At 50.6% G+C, this 17,735-nt stretch overlaps 1 protein-coding gene across 1 annotated transcript in view; it reads right to left on the reverse strand.

The window, feature by feature from the left end:
- JPH3 (junctophilin 3) overlaps positions 1 to 17,735 on the reverse strand; it is a gene marked incomplete at its 5' end in the record, with an annotated part of 53,846 nt that overhangs the window by 5,033 nt on the left and 31,078 nt on the right. Inside the window, 2 exons of the mRNA XM_082062651.1 lie at positions 6,248 to 7,167; positions 12,009 to 12,133. Coding sequence (XP_081918777.1) covers positions 6,248 to 7,167; positions 12,009 to 12,133 — 1,045 coding nt within the window. The remainder of the gene's footprint in view (positions 1 to 6,247; positions 7,168 to 12,008; positions 12,134 to 17,735) is intronic.

Genomic DNA, 17,735 nt, shown 5'->3' on the forward strand with positions numbered 1-17,735 from the left:
GTTACCCAGGAATCCCTCTGGGATCTATTAAGTGTAATTACTAAGGACTTGGATCAGCAAAAAATATATATATGCATTGTTTTCTAGCCTCAGCACTGCGGAAAGTGCTGAAAACTTAGCAGCTCCGTGACGTTTGTGCTGAATTGTCACAGAATTGCCAGGAAGAGGCTGCTGTGAAACGGTTAAGGAGCGTTTAGCAAAAGAAACACGAGGGATTCACTTTGCCTTTTCCAGCGTGTTGCAGCATCTCCTGCGACTCGAGGAAGGAGCCCAGGAGATGCTGAACGTGTCAGAGGGACGGGCACTGGATACCGGTGTGTAACTGAGTGGGGGAAAAACCTGCTTTTGCAGGAAAAAAGTGGCTAACGTGAACGCAGGGATTTACCCCAAGATGGTGTCTCTTAGTTTTTCTTTTTTTTTTAATATTTTTTTTTTTTTGTGACCTCTGGTAGCTGGGAGCGAGCTGGATGTTTGGAGCTATATGTCTATATGTCTATATGTTTGCAACATTTTTTTGCTTCTCTTACAGTCAAAAGCTGGTGTTTGGCCCCAACTTTTTCAAAGCTGGAAGATGCGGAGTTGGGCTCAAAACCCTAAAATGGATCCCGGCTGACAGGAGCAATGTCAGCGAGGTGATCCCTCCAGGTACATCAAAGGGCCCCCGACATTAAAAAGGTTTTAAAAGGACCCTGTCAAGTTAAACATCACATTTCTGTCTGAACATTATTTACCTCGTGTTGTTACAAGTAACGCCTGCGGTGTCTGTACATGAAAGAGATTAGAGGATGAACAGCTTCCGATTATTATTTATTTTAAAAAGAGACAACCCCCAAACGGTTTGTGCCTGTGACAGCTCTTCCTGTGCACTGAGGATGCTCAGACTGGCTCATTTCTAAAGGAGTGATGGCAACTGCAGGACTGATCCTCCTTATTCCCATTTAATTATAGTTTATACCTGTATGGACATGTGTATGTGCCACGGCCCTTTGAGATTGGGGTTTGAACCTGTTTGGTTGAGATAAGAGAAATAAGGAAAACCCAGACTCGCCTGTGTGAGGAGACCTGGGGAAGGCTCCTGCTGGGAAAAAATAATAATAATGGAAAAACCTGAAGGGGGAAGACTGAGAGGATCACAAGGATAACCCACAGGGTTTAGTCCCAAGGAGGCTGACCACAAAAAAGTCCCCAGACCCCTTTCCAGCAGACTGGTCCATAGATAGAAGGGAGCATCTCCATGCACAGCATCGAACCCGGTCTGAGATGCAGGTGAAGCTTCACCACTCAAACAGCGGATGCTTGTTGGGCACAGAGCAGGCATCCAGCTGTTATTTTTATCTAATTTTACACCCTTGAGGGCTCAAGGTGCCCAACTTTTCTTAAAAAAAAAAAACAACCAAACCACTCCACCCGAGGTCAATCCCTTCAAGAACAACCTTGCAACCTCTGGAAAAAAGGAGCATCCATCGCTGGCATCAGCAGGGAGGTGCCGTTTCTGGGGTAAATCACCGTGCTCCGTCCCCCCCGCCTCGCTCCATCCCTGCCCAGCACTGCCTGCAGATTGGCTGCTCCACCTCCCTTTCCCCAGCGACAGCAAAAACCTGCTCAGAATATCTGGATGGAAAATACGCCCCTCACACAGCGAGCGAGCAAGGAAGATGCTGCAGCTGCTGGAATCCTCCCCAGCGGGTACCGGGAGGTGACAAGGGGGGTCTCTGAGATCCCCAACCCAGCAGACGCCTCCAAAACTCCATTTGCTGCAACTGTTTCCCCTGGTTTGTTTCCAATGAGAGGCAGAACCAGAAGCAAACAGCTGAGACCATGGAGATTTTATCCAACGTGTGACAATGGGAGAAAATATCAGGGGTGGCCGGGGTGGGGGTTTATTTGGCTGCTGCACTGTGGTCAGGCTTTCTCAATGAGATGAGACAGGGGGATTTTTAAAGGGCCAAGTCTCAACCCTACTCACATCTCCATGGTGCCTTTAGTGAGACCATAACGTGTCCCTAGAAGTCTCCATCTAAACACCCGCGATTGCTCCCGCTAAATGAGGACAGGAAGATGAATCAGGCTCTGTTCGTGCCTGCACACTGGCCCTTCTCACTGGCGTGCTGAGGTTCTCTCTGCCTAAACCACTTCTTATCCCTTTTAGCAGCTGCAGATGTTCAGCACCTGCAGAAAAGGAGATATATTCTTTTTTTCTTTTCCTCAACCCTAAAAATGTGATGTGTTTTGTGCTGATGGATGAAAGCGTCGCTGGCATTTCAGAAAGCCTCTTTCCCTTTCCAGTGCCTCAACAATTCCTTTTTTCCTTTCCCGTTTTAGATATTTTCAAAGGCTCTAGGAACCTGTGAAGCGTTCAGGCACCGGCTTGAGCTTTGCGTCTCTTAAGGCCAGAAAAGATGGTGACGTTCACGTAAGTCCCTTAATCCGACAACACTGACACTGGTCCTGGTGTGTTGGTTCCATTTTCATCTGCCTGAATGGTGACAAGTGATGTGACTTTGTGCTGTGTGTGCAGGGGTCAGTGCACACAGAGACATAGAAAGATCAGATGGCTTTAAATGGAATTTTAAAGCATTTGTATGACTGTAGCACCCGCTTGATGATCCTGAAACCCCAAAGTCCCCTGATAGCGAATACCAAGCAGTGCTGAATTTCATCAATGTTATTGAGCGGTGGCCTCAAGAAATGACCTTTGTAAGAGCAATTTTCAATTACTGATGTGCAGCCCCAGTGAAGGGGAGTTCTGGGAACCTCTTTTTAAGGGGTTGGTGAAAAATAACTGAGAAGAACAAAGTTCTCATAGCTCATATAGCAACCTATACCTCTGACTCCAGAGGACTGCATCCCCATCTGGGCACACATCACAAGAGGCTGGACACCAAGGGACCCCCCCAGCTGTTCCAGCCACGTTTCTAAGACAGAAATCAAGAGCTGTGGGGAGAGAAGTGATAATTTTAAGACTGTATTTTTGCAAGACCTGCATCCTCACCCCATTCCTGCCCAAAGCTGGAGCTGCCACTCCAATGCAGAGCCACCCCACCGAGCTCTTTGATGGTGTGTGTAGAGCTGGTTTACAGCAGATTATTTTTAAAATGAGCTAACCTGCGAGGATGACCTCAGTTCTGTGCAGGAATACTCCAAGTAGGCCAAAAATATCCCTTCCCAGCTAAGAGCATCCTTCCCGCTCGCTGGCAGGCACCTTCCTGAAACAGCCCCACTGCCTGGGAGATGAGAACTGTGGGATAAATCCTTCCCCCTAAGCCTTCCCCTCCTCTTCAGGGACTCACTACACTTGGCAAAGTTGGAAATGCTTTGAGATCCTCGCTGGCAGGTGCAGTCGAGGTCACAGCATTAGGCAGGAGTCTGGGACACAAACCACGCACCTCCCGTTCCTGTCCTGCACCTCCTTCATAGAGTCATTTTGGTTTGAAAAGACCTTTAAGATCATCGAGTCCAACTGTTAACCCACCCCTGGCACTACCCCATGTCCCTGAGAACCTCATCTCTGCATCTGTTCAACCCCTCCAGGGTCGGTGACTCCCCTGCTCCTGTCCCACCACCCCCTCCCTGCCAGGCCACTGGAACAAAACCCTGCGAGCACGGTGCAATTCTTGCTAGAACAAATTGTTGCTGGCATTGTAGGTTATTTAAATCCACATATTATCTCTTCCTCTGTATTACATTAGCTTCCTCCCAAACCTTCGCCATCTGTTCCACCCTCGGTTATGAATGTGAGAAAACTGAACATGCTGCTTCACAGCTACAGCACTTAAAAAGTATGATGTGCATCCTAATGGCTTTGCCATGCGCCTTTACATGCAGGCTGTGCCCCTTTGTTATTGCCCAGGATTCATTTGAAATAGCCATTAATGTTGAATTAGTGGCTATTTACCTCCAGCATCGCAGCTCGAGCCCTCCTCCCTGAGCGGGAGGTTTATGTCTGATGGGTCAGTGATTTTAACTTGGGTGCTTGGGGAGAGACACCAGGTTGTGCCAACGATCTCTCTGAGGAATGCCGGGCTCTCAGCGAGGAGAAATGACGGTTTCATTCCTCCTTTGGGACCCGTGTCCAGGTGGTGGATGCCCCATCCCTGGAGACGTCCCCGGCCAGGCTGGACGGGGCTCTGAGCAACCTGAGCTGGTGAAGATGTCCCTGCTCATGGCAGGGGTGGCACTGGGGGAGCTGGGAACATCCCTTCAACACAAATTATTCTGTGGTTCTATGATTCTGTGTCTCTCCCAGCTCCCTGCCGCCGCATGAGGTCACATTATCAAAGGTGCTGGACCATCTGCAAGTCCCACAGACTTCAACAGGGTCGATGTCGGTGCAATTACTGCTGCTGCTTTTCCCCTCCGAAAGCCTGTCAGGCTCCTAACGCTGCCTGTCATGTCTTGAGTGCTTCACAGGCATCTCCGCCAGCAGGTAAGGACAGCCCGCTCCGGCCCGGCACTGCTCACTGCTGTGTGCTCAGGGCTGGCATCACTCACAGCTTTTTATTTTTCTCTCCTGGACTGGCAAGATGTGTCCTACGGTGCAGTCCGCTGGCAAAACACACTGTGTTCAGCTCTTCTGAAATGCTGTGTGGGTGATTTCAAGCCTGCGCTGAAAGCTTGCAAGATGAATAGGAAGGCAGAAAGCTCCAGGGCTGTGTGTGGGGGTGATTTATCCACCGCCACAGCAGGGGAACAGTGGCGGATCTGTCGGTTGGTCCTTCCTGCATCTCGGCTGCTCACGGGCTGCGGATGCTGCTGCTCCCTCTCCCTTTGCTGCAGGTGCCGACACTTTTGCTCTGCTGGCAGAGCTGTCAGCGGGGCTGGAGGAGCAGGGATGCTGTAGGTATGGCAACGGTAATCAGAAATGAGGGACCACGATGCCTCTAGCTCAGACTTTCAGCATGATAGACACATGTCATTTCAGTGTCATGATCCCTGTCTCCCAAGCATCATTTTCTGCTGCCCTGACAGGGGGATTTAACATCTTTCTTCTGCCGGAGCCTGAAATGTCACCGCCTGAGTTACACATTTTGCTTCTGTTGTGCAGGTCTGTGCTGGGCGGTGGGACATCCAGCAGCATGAGACCAAATGAGAAGAATAAGTGAGGAAGCTGCTCTCAATGGTAAGTCCAGAAACGCTTAAAAAAAAAGGGCTGGAAAGGACCTAAAAATCCCACAGCTCAGCCTTCTCCCAAGGCAGGTTGGGCTGTATCCAAGCAGTATCTGAGCTGCAGGTTTCAAACCACCTCCTCCCGCCACCATGGCCTCCCTAAGCAATTTATTCCAGCCCCCAATTCAACGGGAATGGCTAAAGGCCAACCACTGCCTTGGATGCTTGAATTTAAGCCCATTAATTCTGTTCGTTGAGAACAGATTATTCCCTTCCACTTTGCAGCAGCTGTTTTGTGTGTTTGCAGATCACTCTGTCTCCTCCAGCCTGAACACCTCCAGCTCTTCTCAGCAGCCCAACATTAATGCCCAACACGTCCTTGTCCCTCACAAAACAAGGAGCCCAGGCCTGGATGTCTCACGAGGGGTGAGACGTGCTTGTGCTCTTCCAGTATGACAATCTGGAAGGTGATCTGTGATACCACCCTGACCTGCAGAGCTCTAACAGCCCACAACCCTTGCTGTACTCACCCACCTAGATACCCTTCCTGAATTGCATCCCCTTGTCTGCATTTTGCCGAGACCCTTTGCATTGCATCCTCCCCCGAGGGGCTTGTACCGCCTCCTGGCTCAGCAGCATCCACACATCAAAAAACCTGAGCGATATTGCCCAGATCAGGACAGGAAAAGCCGAGCAGTGTCAGCTCAGGAATGCAAACCCTTTGCAACGTCCCCTGCTCCATGACCATGGCTCCCTCCTCCACCTGGGTCAGGTCTCCCATACAATGCGGTGGCAAAGCTGCTGTTTCAGCACATGGAAGCATCACCAACACCTCGCTTATTCCTGCAGCTTTTCCACCAGGCGAATGCTTGAAACCCCAGCAATAATATATTTCTATTGCTGGCCCTGGATTGCAAAACAAACTCAAACTTGGCCCAGCGAATAACCTGCTGTTCCCACCGAGACATTCTGCAGAGAAAACCCCACACCAGCTTCCAGCAGAGGCTGTTACACAGGATGGGAGAAGGAAGGGGATTCAAGACAAAAACCCGCGATAATTCAGGTTCAGCTCTGCAATACCACAACAGCTCTGCACCGGGTTCCCCGGCCAGATTTCAACACACAATTTTTGCCTACTTACCGTACTGGATTTGAGCGCATCCCCATTGTCCTCTTCAGATTCTAGTGCAACAGGTAAGGATTTCTGTGGCGGGGAGAAGGTTAAGTCCCACCTTAGTAGCCGAGGTTCAGCTTTGTCCCCGAATCTCAGGTTTTCCAGTTTCTGCACCGTGGGCTCGGCAGAGGAAGCTGGCCTGAAATTCTCTTTGTTCTGGGACTTAGACCTCAGTCTCTGAACCCCGAAGCCCCGCTCTTCCCCGCGGTGGTCGTCAGCCATGCTCCGGCAGGGTCCTCCTTTGCTATAGTGTCTTTTTTGGGTGTGAATCTCTTGCATATAAGAATCCATCCTCATGAGGGGCTTCATCTCCATCTCGTAGTTGCTCATTTTCTCCTCATCTAGCTCAAGCAGTTTGGAGCTCCCTGAGCTGTGGTTGTGTGACCTATGGTGGGAAGTCCACGAAACCGTGGCCGGGGAATCTGTCCACCTCTCTCTTTGCTTGTGGTTGGAGGCCGAATGTTTGTGTCCTCCGCTCCGACCTCTGTAATCTTCAGGGACGGAGCTCGACCCCAGCTGCCCGCTGCGCAGCGTCCCGCTTCTCACGCCGCGCGTCCCGCCGACCTTCTCTTCGCTCCAGCTGTTGGGGCGCAGGTAGTCCCCGCCGCGCCCCTCCAGCAACATCTGGATCTCCCCACCCCTCTCTTCGTCCACCGAGACCTGCCGGGAGAAGTGGGCGCCCTTGTTGCGGCTGGCGGGGCCCAGGGGCGGCGTGGAGGAGGGACTGGCGGGGAAGCTCTGCAGCGGGCTGTCGTCGGGGGTCAGGTCGGATGGGGTGGTCCCTTTGCGGTACAGCTCGGGGCTCTCTTGCTGGAGAGGTGTCCCAGTGGAGAGGACCTCGATGTCATCGCTCGAGTTCTGGCGCTTGGGTCTCTGGCATTCGAGCCCTTTTTTTTGTGCGCGTGTAGTTCAGAGAAAAAGGAGAGAGGGGGAGAGAAATGCAACAGGGTTATTTCTGTTCTGCAGGGCAGCCACCAGGTTTTTTAAGTCAAAGAACAGGACTGAGAGCGTTGGGAAACCGCAGGGCAAGGTCAGGGCAGTAGCAGTAAAGCACAATAAACAGTTTCTGCCACTATACCAAGAGAAAAGGCAACGTCTGTTGGTTTTACACCAAACCTGCTGTCAACCCCAGCACCCATGGAGCCAGCGGCTGCAGCCCGGCATGGGGAAATTGGTTTGGCACCAGCTGCCGGTGTTGTCGAGACACTGTTATTGTGCACTAAGGTTGTGTTCCTCCATTGCTGGAAACACAAGAGCTACCAACCCTTTTAGAAACCACCTGGCACCCCCGTGGCTCTGATTCAAACGGACTCAACAGCGGCTGCTCCTTTAGTGCCCGCGATTCTCACCATCCCTGCTGCCACTGGGCACCCGCTTGCTTGGGGACATGTGTGGAAAACCGTGTGGATGTATTACAGGTAAAAGGACTCACAATAGTTTTTCAGCCCCAGCGATATGGGGAAGTGGTTCACGCTGCAGAACTGGGGCAGATGTGCAAGCTTCCCATTTAGAAAAAAAAAACAACCCACAAATCATATAACGAACAAGTTTCCTGCCTCAAACAGACACCGAGGCAATGGGAATTTCCCCACTCAGCTCCCCTTGCTGGACCACACACGGGCCGTCGTACCATGCATGTTTAGGCAGGATTAAAGCAGCATGTCCAGGGCTACATGAGTACAATATACATCATCATCTTATCTTTACAGTGCTGAATGCACATCCTGCCCTTTGAGCCCAGAGCACAGCCCAGACGATACCTCCCTGGGGACAGGCACTTCAAGAGTGGCTGAGCATCTTCTGCTGGAGGTGACCAGCTGGTAAGAAACATGTCGCTTCTCTGAACAATTAAAAAAAAAACCCTGCAACTTATTAATTATTGATGAAACACCGAATTATTTCAAGGGAGTGCAAGCTAATAGTGGTTAATTCTCATTTTACCCTCTCAAGGCATAGTTGTTCCCAGCTAAAGCCGTGCTAAATTACGTGAATAATTTGATAAATATATTAACTGCCTAATGCCCCTGAAATGCATCTAATTGCAATTGCTATGGCTAGACAAGAAATGAGTCTCAAAAAAGAAGAACTCAATTTCTTACCACGGTTTAAAAATAAATGCTCTGAGGCGCCTGCTCTAATCTCTTCACTTCTGCTGAGTAATTTTCTCTATCGCATCTTCTTGGGGAGCTGCTGCCGCTGGGATGTGTCTGTGTGTCTGTGCCCTCGCCCACAGCCGTCCCCGCATCCCACCGCTCCCTGGTCCGGACACACGCAGGAGCATGGGGATGGGTGTCCCATCAACGCACTTGCAGGGAAGGTAAATAGTAGCAAGGCTTGGAAGTTTCTTACAGAAGCAATTTCTCTACGGGAAATTACGTCTTTTAATGACTGGGTGTTCGGGGTTTGTTTGTTTGTTTTTTTTAATTTTATTTTTTGTTTTGTTTTTTTTGTATTATTTGCCATGGAAAATTCTGTTTGTGTTTTGGGACAATACTCCGATATAGTTCGGTTTGAGTTTGTTCCCTATGTCTCTGTTTGTCTGCGGGAGACTGAAGCACCTGGGATTTATCTGGAGCCCAAGAGAAAGTCTCGTACTGGTGGGAAATTGTGGTGAAAGGGGCAGGTGGAGTTCACCCCCTCCATTTTTATGCAGAATAACTGTCTCTAGGGAAAAATACAGACTGATTTTGTGGCTGTTGTTGAGATGTTCCCATTCCAGCCACCTTCCTGTTTCAAAGTAGGGAACTGGGGAAATAAATGGCTTTGTATGAGAAAACCGTAAAGCCAGTTATTGAAACAGGCTCACTCAAGATGTGGGGTGTCCCTGTTCGTCTTGGGCTGGAGGTGCAGGGACTGGAAAGCTTCCCACCAGCTTCGGTGACCCCAATGGAACAACCAACCACAGCCTTGCTACACCCGCTGCTCCTGCATTTTAGCTCCAACCCCAATCATCCCTGGCCCCCCCAGTCCCATGATGGAGGTGAGAAATCCCAACAATGCTCTAGCATCCTCACCCCAGACACCCACACCAGGAACCACGTTATTAAGCTCCCTGTCATCCTACATCTCTCCCACCTGGGCCTGCAACGAGCTGAGCTAATTCCACCTCTCCATGGGTTAATTGCCTGAGTTTTGGCTCACAGACAAATGGGATGGAAATGCTGCGGCACGGCCGCCCCTCCAGCCCCGGAGCCCGCAGGCGTTTCCTCGCAGAGGAACTCAACAGATGCACGGTGCTGTCTTGCCGGCTTTCGACACCCGAGGATGTGCAACAATTATTCTGAGCTAAAATTAGTTGCCAAGCACGTGATGTTCCTGGAAAAACAGTTGTGAGAGCACGAAGGAGGGCACAGAACACCAAATCTGGATTTCCAGCAGGACCGAGGCAGCCGCGCTTGGCCGTGGCATCTTCAAAGCCAAGGACGTGTCCCTGGGCGCTGCCGTGACCCTGAAGAGCCACGGAAGGGGTTCAGGAATGGTGCTGAGCTCCTGCCTCTGCCACTGACATGCTGCTGTCACCTTGGGGGAGTCACTTCATTGGCACCAAGCAGCCCGTGGGCAGACAAGCCATGGCCAGGAACCGGGGAAGCACAACCACAGTGACCATGACAGGGGCATGGAAGAACCCCCAGCAGACAGAGGTGGAAAAACACAGGTGAGAAGGTGATACAGGGCACTGAGCAGGGACTTGTTTTTGCCTTTTCCAGGTAAACGCCTTGGTGCATCTGGGGTTGCTGGAGCCAGTGCCTGCCAGTCCACAGTCTTTGTTTAAACAGGGGCTGTGCTGCAGGGATGCTCTGGGTCAGGGCACCTGGGGGGCTGACGCTGGGGTAAGCACAAACCCCCTTGTGGTGCTGTGAAGGTGGGTGGCTCACAGCACACACAACAGTGTGCAAAATGGGCACATCCAGCACCATGATGCTGTGCAAGGGGGGGCACATCCAGCACCTACAATGCCGTGCAAGGGGGGCACATCCAGCACCCACAAGGCCGTGCAAGGGGGGGCACGTCCAGCACGGTGCGGCATGGCAGCAGTTCACCCTGTCCCTGCTGCAACCCCCGCAACCGGCCACCCCTCGGCTGTTTGGCAGCCCGAGGTTACAGGGTCTGCAGGGCGACGTGGCCGCTCACAGCTGTTATCTGCCTGACTTGGTCCACGGCTGCATCCAGGTTTCCTGACACATCTTGGATGGTGTGTTTGTTTTTTAATGTGCTCTAAGTGGAAGCTCCTTCCCCCCCGCTCTTCACTCACACACAACCCACCCAGACGTGAGCACCAGAAACACAATCCCCAGCACAAGTCAAGCACCATGTCCCCATCTAGAAGCTAGTAAAAAATGTATTACCTAAAAATATCTTTTCAAGAGGTGATTTAAAACAGCAAAGTCTCTTGGCAAGAGGAAATGGAGATGAGGAATATCTCAGGGCCAAAGGAACCCCTGGGACTGCACAGCCCTGCGAAAAAGCTCAGATCTACGATATACAAATTGCATCTCTGCAGGAGGAGAAATGCCGAGGGGTGTTTGAACAGGGCTGTGCGTGCTCAGCTCTGCATCCTCTGCTCCCCGAAATGCCTGTCCACACGTGGCCATGTCCTGGATGGGTTTGCTACATGCATCACCCCAGCTTGGGCAGGTTTGGAGCCAGACCTCAAAACCCAGCTGGCTCATCGCTGCCGAGCCGTGGGATGCCCCTGGCCACCTCCGCAGCTGCGGTTAAGTGAGGACTTGTACACGGGCTGGCTGGTCCAAAAGATGCAATGATCCCTTTTTCCCGGCCTCGGGGAACGGCACCACCAACGTGAGTCACCGGCACCGACCCCTGGAGCGATGAAGCTGAATGAGTAATCTTCAGTTACAGAGCTGGAAGGGCTAGAAAAATAATGATAGACGCCTCCTAATGAGGGTTTGGTGCAGGGAAACTTTTGAATAAAACCATTCACATATATTAATTGCTATGTTAATTATTGCTGTGGGGACTTGGAGCTTTCCACTCCCACTCGAAGCAGCTCCTCTCGCTCCCGGACAGACGCAGCCGCCGTGGGGTGAATCCTGCCCGTGCATCCACCCGCTGCAGACCCTGCCTGACCGCGGCTTCGCTTCGGCTTCTTCCTACCCAAACCTCATGTCAACGAGCAAAAATTTGGACAAACTGGCAAAAAAAAAAGCCGAAGAAAATGGAGGAAGGAAAAGCCACTGGGTAAATCTCAGACATACATTTTCCGAACACCTTTGCACACACATACGACCAATTTGCATGCCCAAGTGAAGGATCAGGTACCAACATGTGCCAGCCCAGCTCTGCAAGCCAAAGTGTTCAAAAGAAATCATGAACCGTAAAAGCCACAGGGGCAAAAATCAGTGACCAACCTCCTCTGTGATCCCTTGTTGGCATTTTGCCTTCAGAGCTCTTGGGTTTTTTCTGTGCAACCATCAAGGACCACAAATTAGAAAATTAAGGTATTTTGGTGTGAAATGAGGACATCCCTGTAATGCCAGGACTGCAGAGGGAGGAAGTGTTGAATATTGAACGCCTTGTGCTAAAACCCCCAAAAGCTGCTGTTGCAGGGTGGTTTCCCAGTGAGGACTGGGAGCTGTGGGCACTGACGAGCCCCCGCGCAGGGCTCGTGTTAGGGGATTTTGGGTCTTGCAGGGCTGAGAGGGGCAGAGAGCGGCATGGGGTGAATGTTGCGTCCACAGGGCCGGCCGGCACAGTGGCACATACTGACCGTTCTCCCTGTGCTGGAAGGAAGGCGAAAACTCTTTGGCAGTGATCCTGGCGATCCGCGCCTCCTCCTGTGCTTTCTGCGCCGCCGTCACAGCCGCCTCCGCCTTGGCCCTGGAGTGAGAGGTCCTGCAAGGCGACCAGAGAGACAAGGACCACGTTAGACATCTTCCCTCCACAGAGAAACCCAAATTGTCTCCCCAAAACCCTTTTGCTCTAACCCCCTTTGGAGAAGCCAGGAGCTTGGGCTTGTTCGGGGATGGGTGATGTTGCAGTGATAACATGTTCATGCACTTCTTCTCAGTCTTCAAATCACCTGGGCAATGTGGAAATAGGGACAGGATGCTCTGTGCCCCTGGGGATGGTCCCCTCCATCATGCATCCCTCTGAGGGGACACCAGCCCAACCTCTGTGTCCAACCCCCATGAGCCTCTACGGCTCAAGGCCTGAATTTAAAGCCAGTGGTTTTTCTTCTTTTAACTAAAACCATTTGCTTTTGGATGAAAAAGCGAATATTTCCACCCCCTCCACGACATGTTTTGTATAAAACACTGGATGTAAATACAAGTGCGGTTTGTCACCGAGAGCAGATGTAGGAGTGGGGATTTGCCATCAATACTGCCTATAACACCCCTTAATGCACCTTTTTGGGGGCATTTTTTTCACTCTGGATGAGCAATCATCCCCTGAGTACACCCATTACCGGCGATTCCCCAGACACTTGTATTTGATGATATTTCACCCCATCGCTCAGGATTTACACCCTCTCACGCAGCCCCATCCCTGCGAGCATCCTTCGGAGGCCGGTTTGCCCCTTTCCCTTAGCTAAGCTATCGAGGCACTTAAAAAACGCCTGTTCCTATCCACCCTGCTGCAGGCTGCATTATAAATAACTCAGCTGATTTATTTTCCCTCCAAAATCAGGCCCTCCATCTCCTTTAATCTTTTTTTTTTTTCCTGCCGCTCTCTGAATTCCCTCTAATTTTTCGACAGCTGCTCGGAGAGGAGTGCCATTTCTGACAGCCTCCTATAAATGGAAAATCGGGGCAGTGATGTGCCTGGAGTTGCATCGTGCAGCACAAGCCTGGGATACAAAACCACCTTTGCGAGCATCTGTGCGCCAGCACCTCCTTGAGCCCGGGCGAGACGCCTGGTCCTTGTTCCCAGAGCTGACCTGTCACTTGTTTTCAAGTGCTGACAAGTTGCCTTTGCTCTAATAAGTGCTTTATTTATATAAATTGGCTGCTTTGTAGCCAAGGAAGCAGATACGACCTGTTCTCCTGGAGCTACTGAAGGTGGTGGAGTGATGCTGTCGCCGTTCCCATGGGTCCAATGCAACCAAAAAATTGGTTTTAAATGTCTTTTTACCCACCCTGTCTCCAGCTCTCACTCTGCTCCACACTCACGCAGGGCTGGAGTAGTGGACAACCCCAGCACAGCCCCATCCCATGGCAGATATCCCAGCGCAGCTCTTTCAGGAGGAGCAGGGATGCTCCAAGCAGGAGCTGCAGCAAACTGCTGGGAGAGAAGGCGCAAGCTGCTTCCATTTTTGGCATAAACATGGTCAGTGGGAAAAGCTGGGGCATCAGACCCACCGAAAAACCACCCAAGTGCTACGGACGGTGCCACCTGAATATTAAAGTTAAGATGCTGACTTTGAGGTTGTTAAAACAGCATCTTCCACAGGGGCTTCTCAGTGATGTGGATGTCGGGTCCTGAAGATTCTCCATCTGTTTGTCCCTCCTCAAACTGCTCAGGCAAGGGACCATCCCTCCCATACACAGTTATACAGCAGGCTGCCGGTCCCTGCTGGCCTGGTACAAGGGATTAATAATGTCTAATAGTGTCTGGACTGAACTCAGCAGGCAGGATTACATGCTGCCTCCCCGGAGATGCCACCGCAGGCACTTCTCTGTCACTTCTTGCCAGGGAAGGAGGCTGGACAAGCTGAAAAGCAGCTTGTGCCACTTGCAAGGGTCCTGGGGACACATGAAGGCGCCCGCAGAGTGGGGGGTTGTGCTGGGAGAGCACATGTGGAGCCACCAGCCATGCTCCCCTCTCCAGCATCCATCCCCTCCCCTTTTATCACCAAAATGGGTCAAAATCATCATTCCTGGGGGAGGGATGGATTTCCATCCCTGGAAAACTTGCTCCCAGTGACTTCTGGACTAGTCCATCCCTGTGGGCTCCAGGATCAGCCCAGGAAGAGCAGCAGCTTGGGGCTCTGGCCTAGAAAGAGTTAAAAATCAATCACATTAATTAAGCCATCTCCGATCTAAAATATACTCAATACCCACAAAGCGGATCTAACGTTGAGAGCTGCACAGAGGCACAGGCAGGCTTAATTGTTTGTAATGCTCTCTAAGATGCTTGGAGGAGAGGCGCCGTCGGAGTGAAAAGCAGAATTATGGTGATCTATACGTTGCATAATAAAATACATAAGTATTCCCAAATAAATGCAAGTAATCCAGTTAGTGCTCGCATGACTTTGTCACATACTAAATTTAACAGCTGTCTCCTTTATACATGCCTGCTGCTCGTAGCGTGCGCTAAATCTTAATTCCCCAGCTAATTGCTTGAGTTTATTTCCTTGTAAAGCGGGTCTTTCTCCACAACACATAGACGGGGCTTGATCTAATCACTCTTCTCCTTTTGCTGTAAGCGCTGCTATGAATCTTTCTCAGAGAGGCACCATCCTGGAAACCATAGTCAAAATAAGGCTGGATCCTTCCCTACAGATCCATCATGGCTGGAGGAGGCTGGGGATGCTCAGGGGTGGAAGAATTAAACAGATCCTCTTGCATTGCTCCTTCCTGACCTCCTGTGGTGTCCTCCATCTCCTACTGAGTTGTTTGCAAGAGGACCTTGTCCTTATCATCTTGCCCCAGCTGATTACAAGTTGCACATCAGCTCAAAGGTGCTTAGCTGGGTTTCATCTGCCATCAATGGATGAGAAGGGGAGAAGGAGTGACAGATCCCAGTGTGATGAAGATGCCCAGAGCTCTCTGAACATCAGCACACCCAAGCGCAGAGGGACTTTTGAGGATGGTTCTAACCTCTAAATCACATTTTAGTGCATTTGGCCATCCAAGATGAACTGGGGGAGGATGTTTTGGCAAGGGGTGATGGTGGGAGGTGGTTTATAGCTCTCAGGACCCAAGGGTCCGGTCTGCGTTGGGGCAGGGTGTCCACGCTGGGACTGGCTTGAGCTATTTGATTTATGAATTCTTTTGCCCAGCTGACTCACTCTTCTCGGAGGATGACGAGGCAAGTGGTCAAACTGGCAAGAAGAGCTGGCAAGAGGCAGGGAAAAATCCCAACCAAACAGATTTCTGTAAATCTTTGCAGATCTCTTGTGATTTGGCCAGAACTGACAAGGGAAGGGATAATACCTACGAGGGGTTCGTAATGCCAAGTTTATCAGCTCCGGCTAATCTATAAGAAGCTGGAATAAACTGATTTGCAAGGAAGCACTTGGCTTTTTAGGAATGCCAATGGAGACTCTGACCTGGATTTGCGCGAGTGAAGAGCTCCTGCTGCAAACCTCATGCTCGAGGCTAGTTTAGCCAAAAAAGGGTGAGTTCCCAGCAAAATCTGTGGCACCTGAAGGTTTCATGAAGAAACCAAGCAAAATTAAAACCAGACAAGGCTTGAGTGGTGTTTAGGTTAATGGATTGCATTGGCAGAAGAACAACCAGAACAAACTGCTTGAAAGTTAGGCTTGAAATTAGAGCAAGTTCATGGACCAGCAGAAATTTAACCGAGCAAAGGTGGGTCTGTTCAGGAGTTGTAAGCACGATGTCTGTATTTGCAGAGATGGCACGTGGTGTCCAAGAAAACCTGTTTTGCTTCTGAATCCTTCACCTCCATCCAACTTTCTTTGAGCGCAGGGGTAGTGCAAATGGTGAGACGAAACCAGACAAGGGATTCACCTTCCTTGGTGCTTTTTTTTCTTGTAGTCCTGTATGAAAAACAGGCTCTTCTTTAATAAAAAGCAGGTAGCAGACTCTTTGAGTGAATGTATGTTCGGGGCAAAGGCAGCTGTGTGCTGGACACAGGGGGAAATCCACGTTATTCGTGGTTTGAATGCAAAAATAAAAAGCATCACATGGGCAAGATTTCTGGAACGGAAGGTCTGTTTTCCCAAATTCACATGGCAGCTCTTGCTGCGGCATTTCCCTTCTTTTGCAAGCAAGCTCCTCGCTTCTCCGATGTCCCCGTGAACTCCAAGCTCGGCCAAGGGATCCCCTCCTTGGTGGGATGGAGGCTTGACAGGGAAATATGAAACTGCTGCTTTATGGAGGGTAGGTTTTGGGAGATCCCCAGCCCTTCTCCATCCCATGCCAAGAGCTGGTGGAAACCTCCCCTGAGCAATCCAGATAGTCCCAACTCCTCGACACACACGAGATCGCAACAAGCCTTAAACCCTTTGCTCAGGTTTCAGCAGGCAATCAGGGTTTAAACTTTCCTACCTTGACTTTGGACCTACAAATTGACCCTCTTGCAAGTCAGACCAAAAAACCAAGCTCCTGGTGAACACAACAGGGTTTGACGTCTTTTCTCCCTTGTTTTCAATTTCTCTGCTTAGATGGAGAGGCTGGAGGGATGGACAGACTGATCTAATTGTTCAGAGCTCATAAATGAAGTGAGAAAGCTGAGATCAAAGGAAAAATATTAAAACTATTATCAAAGCCTTCTACCTCCTACCACATAGAAGGAGAAAGCCCTGTGCTCCATATTGTCACGGAAAACATGCAAACTCGCCACATGTTGTCTTTGCATTTGGGCAGATGAGCACTGGCTCATCAGCAAGGATGGAGTTAATGAGCCTGTGAGCTCATCCTTGGACATAATGAACAGCCTCAAGTTTTCCTAAGGGGCCAGGCTGGCTCCATTGGATTCACTTTGTCTCGCAGGTCAATATGTAATCATGCAGCTTTTTTTTTTTTTTTTCAGATGCATCTTTATCTTCCTATAGCAGGAATGTTTTTTCCCTCCATTGCAGAGGTTCATGTATTTTTCAAATGCCAAAATTCAATTAAAACACAGCTGCAAGAAAATACTTCAGGAAAAATTCTGAGAGCGCATTTTCAGAGTGTTTCAGCCTTGGTGTTTCGCTCTCCCCTCCAACCCTGTCTCTGTTTCGCACTTGCAAAGCAGCCGGGTTGGCTCAGGGGTGCACAGGGACACATCAGGATGAACTTCATCCTGGGAGGGGATGGCTGGATGAGGCGACAAAAAGCAGCTTTTCAGTCCAACCACCCCATGTGCAAAACCCAGGCTTGCAAGAGCACGAGCCCCTCAATTGTATTGACTCAGCGGGAGTTATTTTATGCTCCCACTGGCACAGCAGAGAGCAGGACCCCTCCCTAATTGCATCAAGCCAAGATGCACCAAAAGCAAAAGTCCCCGAGTGATCAATGCCGTTAACTGAAACCCAGAGCGGAGGGGAGTGGGTGAGCGCTGATTCCAGCCTCTCCCAGGGCTATCCGATCACTCTGCACCCCGCAGAGGCATCTCCCCCCTGCCAGAATGGGATCGATACCTGCTACCAGCACCGGGGAGGGATGAGAAGCTCTGGGGCAATATCTCAAACCCTACTTGCAAGGAGGCTCAGCTCGGCTGGTCTTCACGCTCTCCTAGATGGGACAAATTGGGCCTGAATTATTAATAACCGCTGCAGACTGTCTGGCTTTTACCTCTGCGGGAGTATCTCTGATTTAGGGCAGAG

The sequence above is a fragment of the Streptopelia decaocto genome (assembly GCF_964273445.1).
Source record: "Streptopelia decaocto genome assembly, chromosome: 11".
Lineage (NCBI taxonomy): Eukaryota > Metazoa > Chordata > Aves > Columbiformes > Columbidae > Streptopelia > Streptopelia decaocto.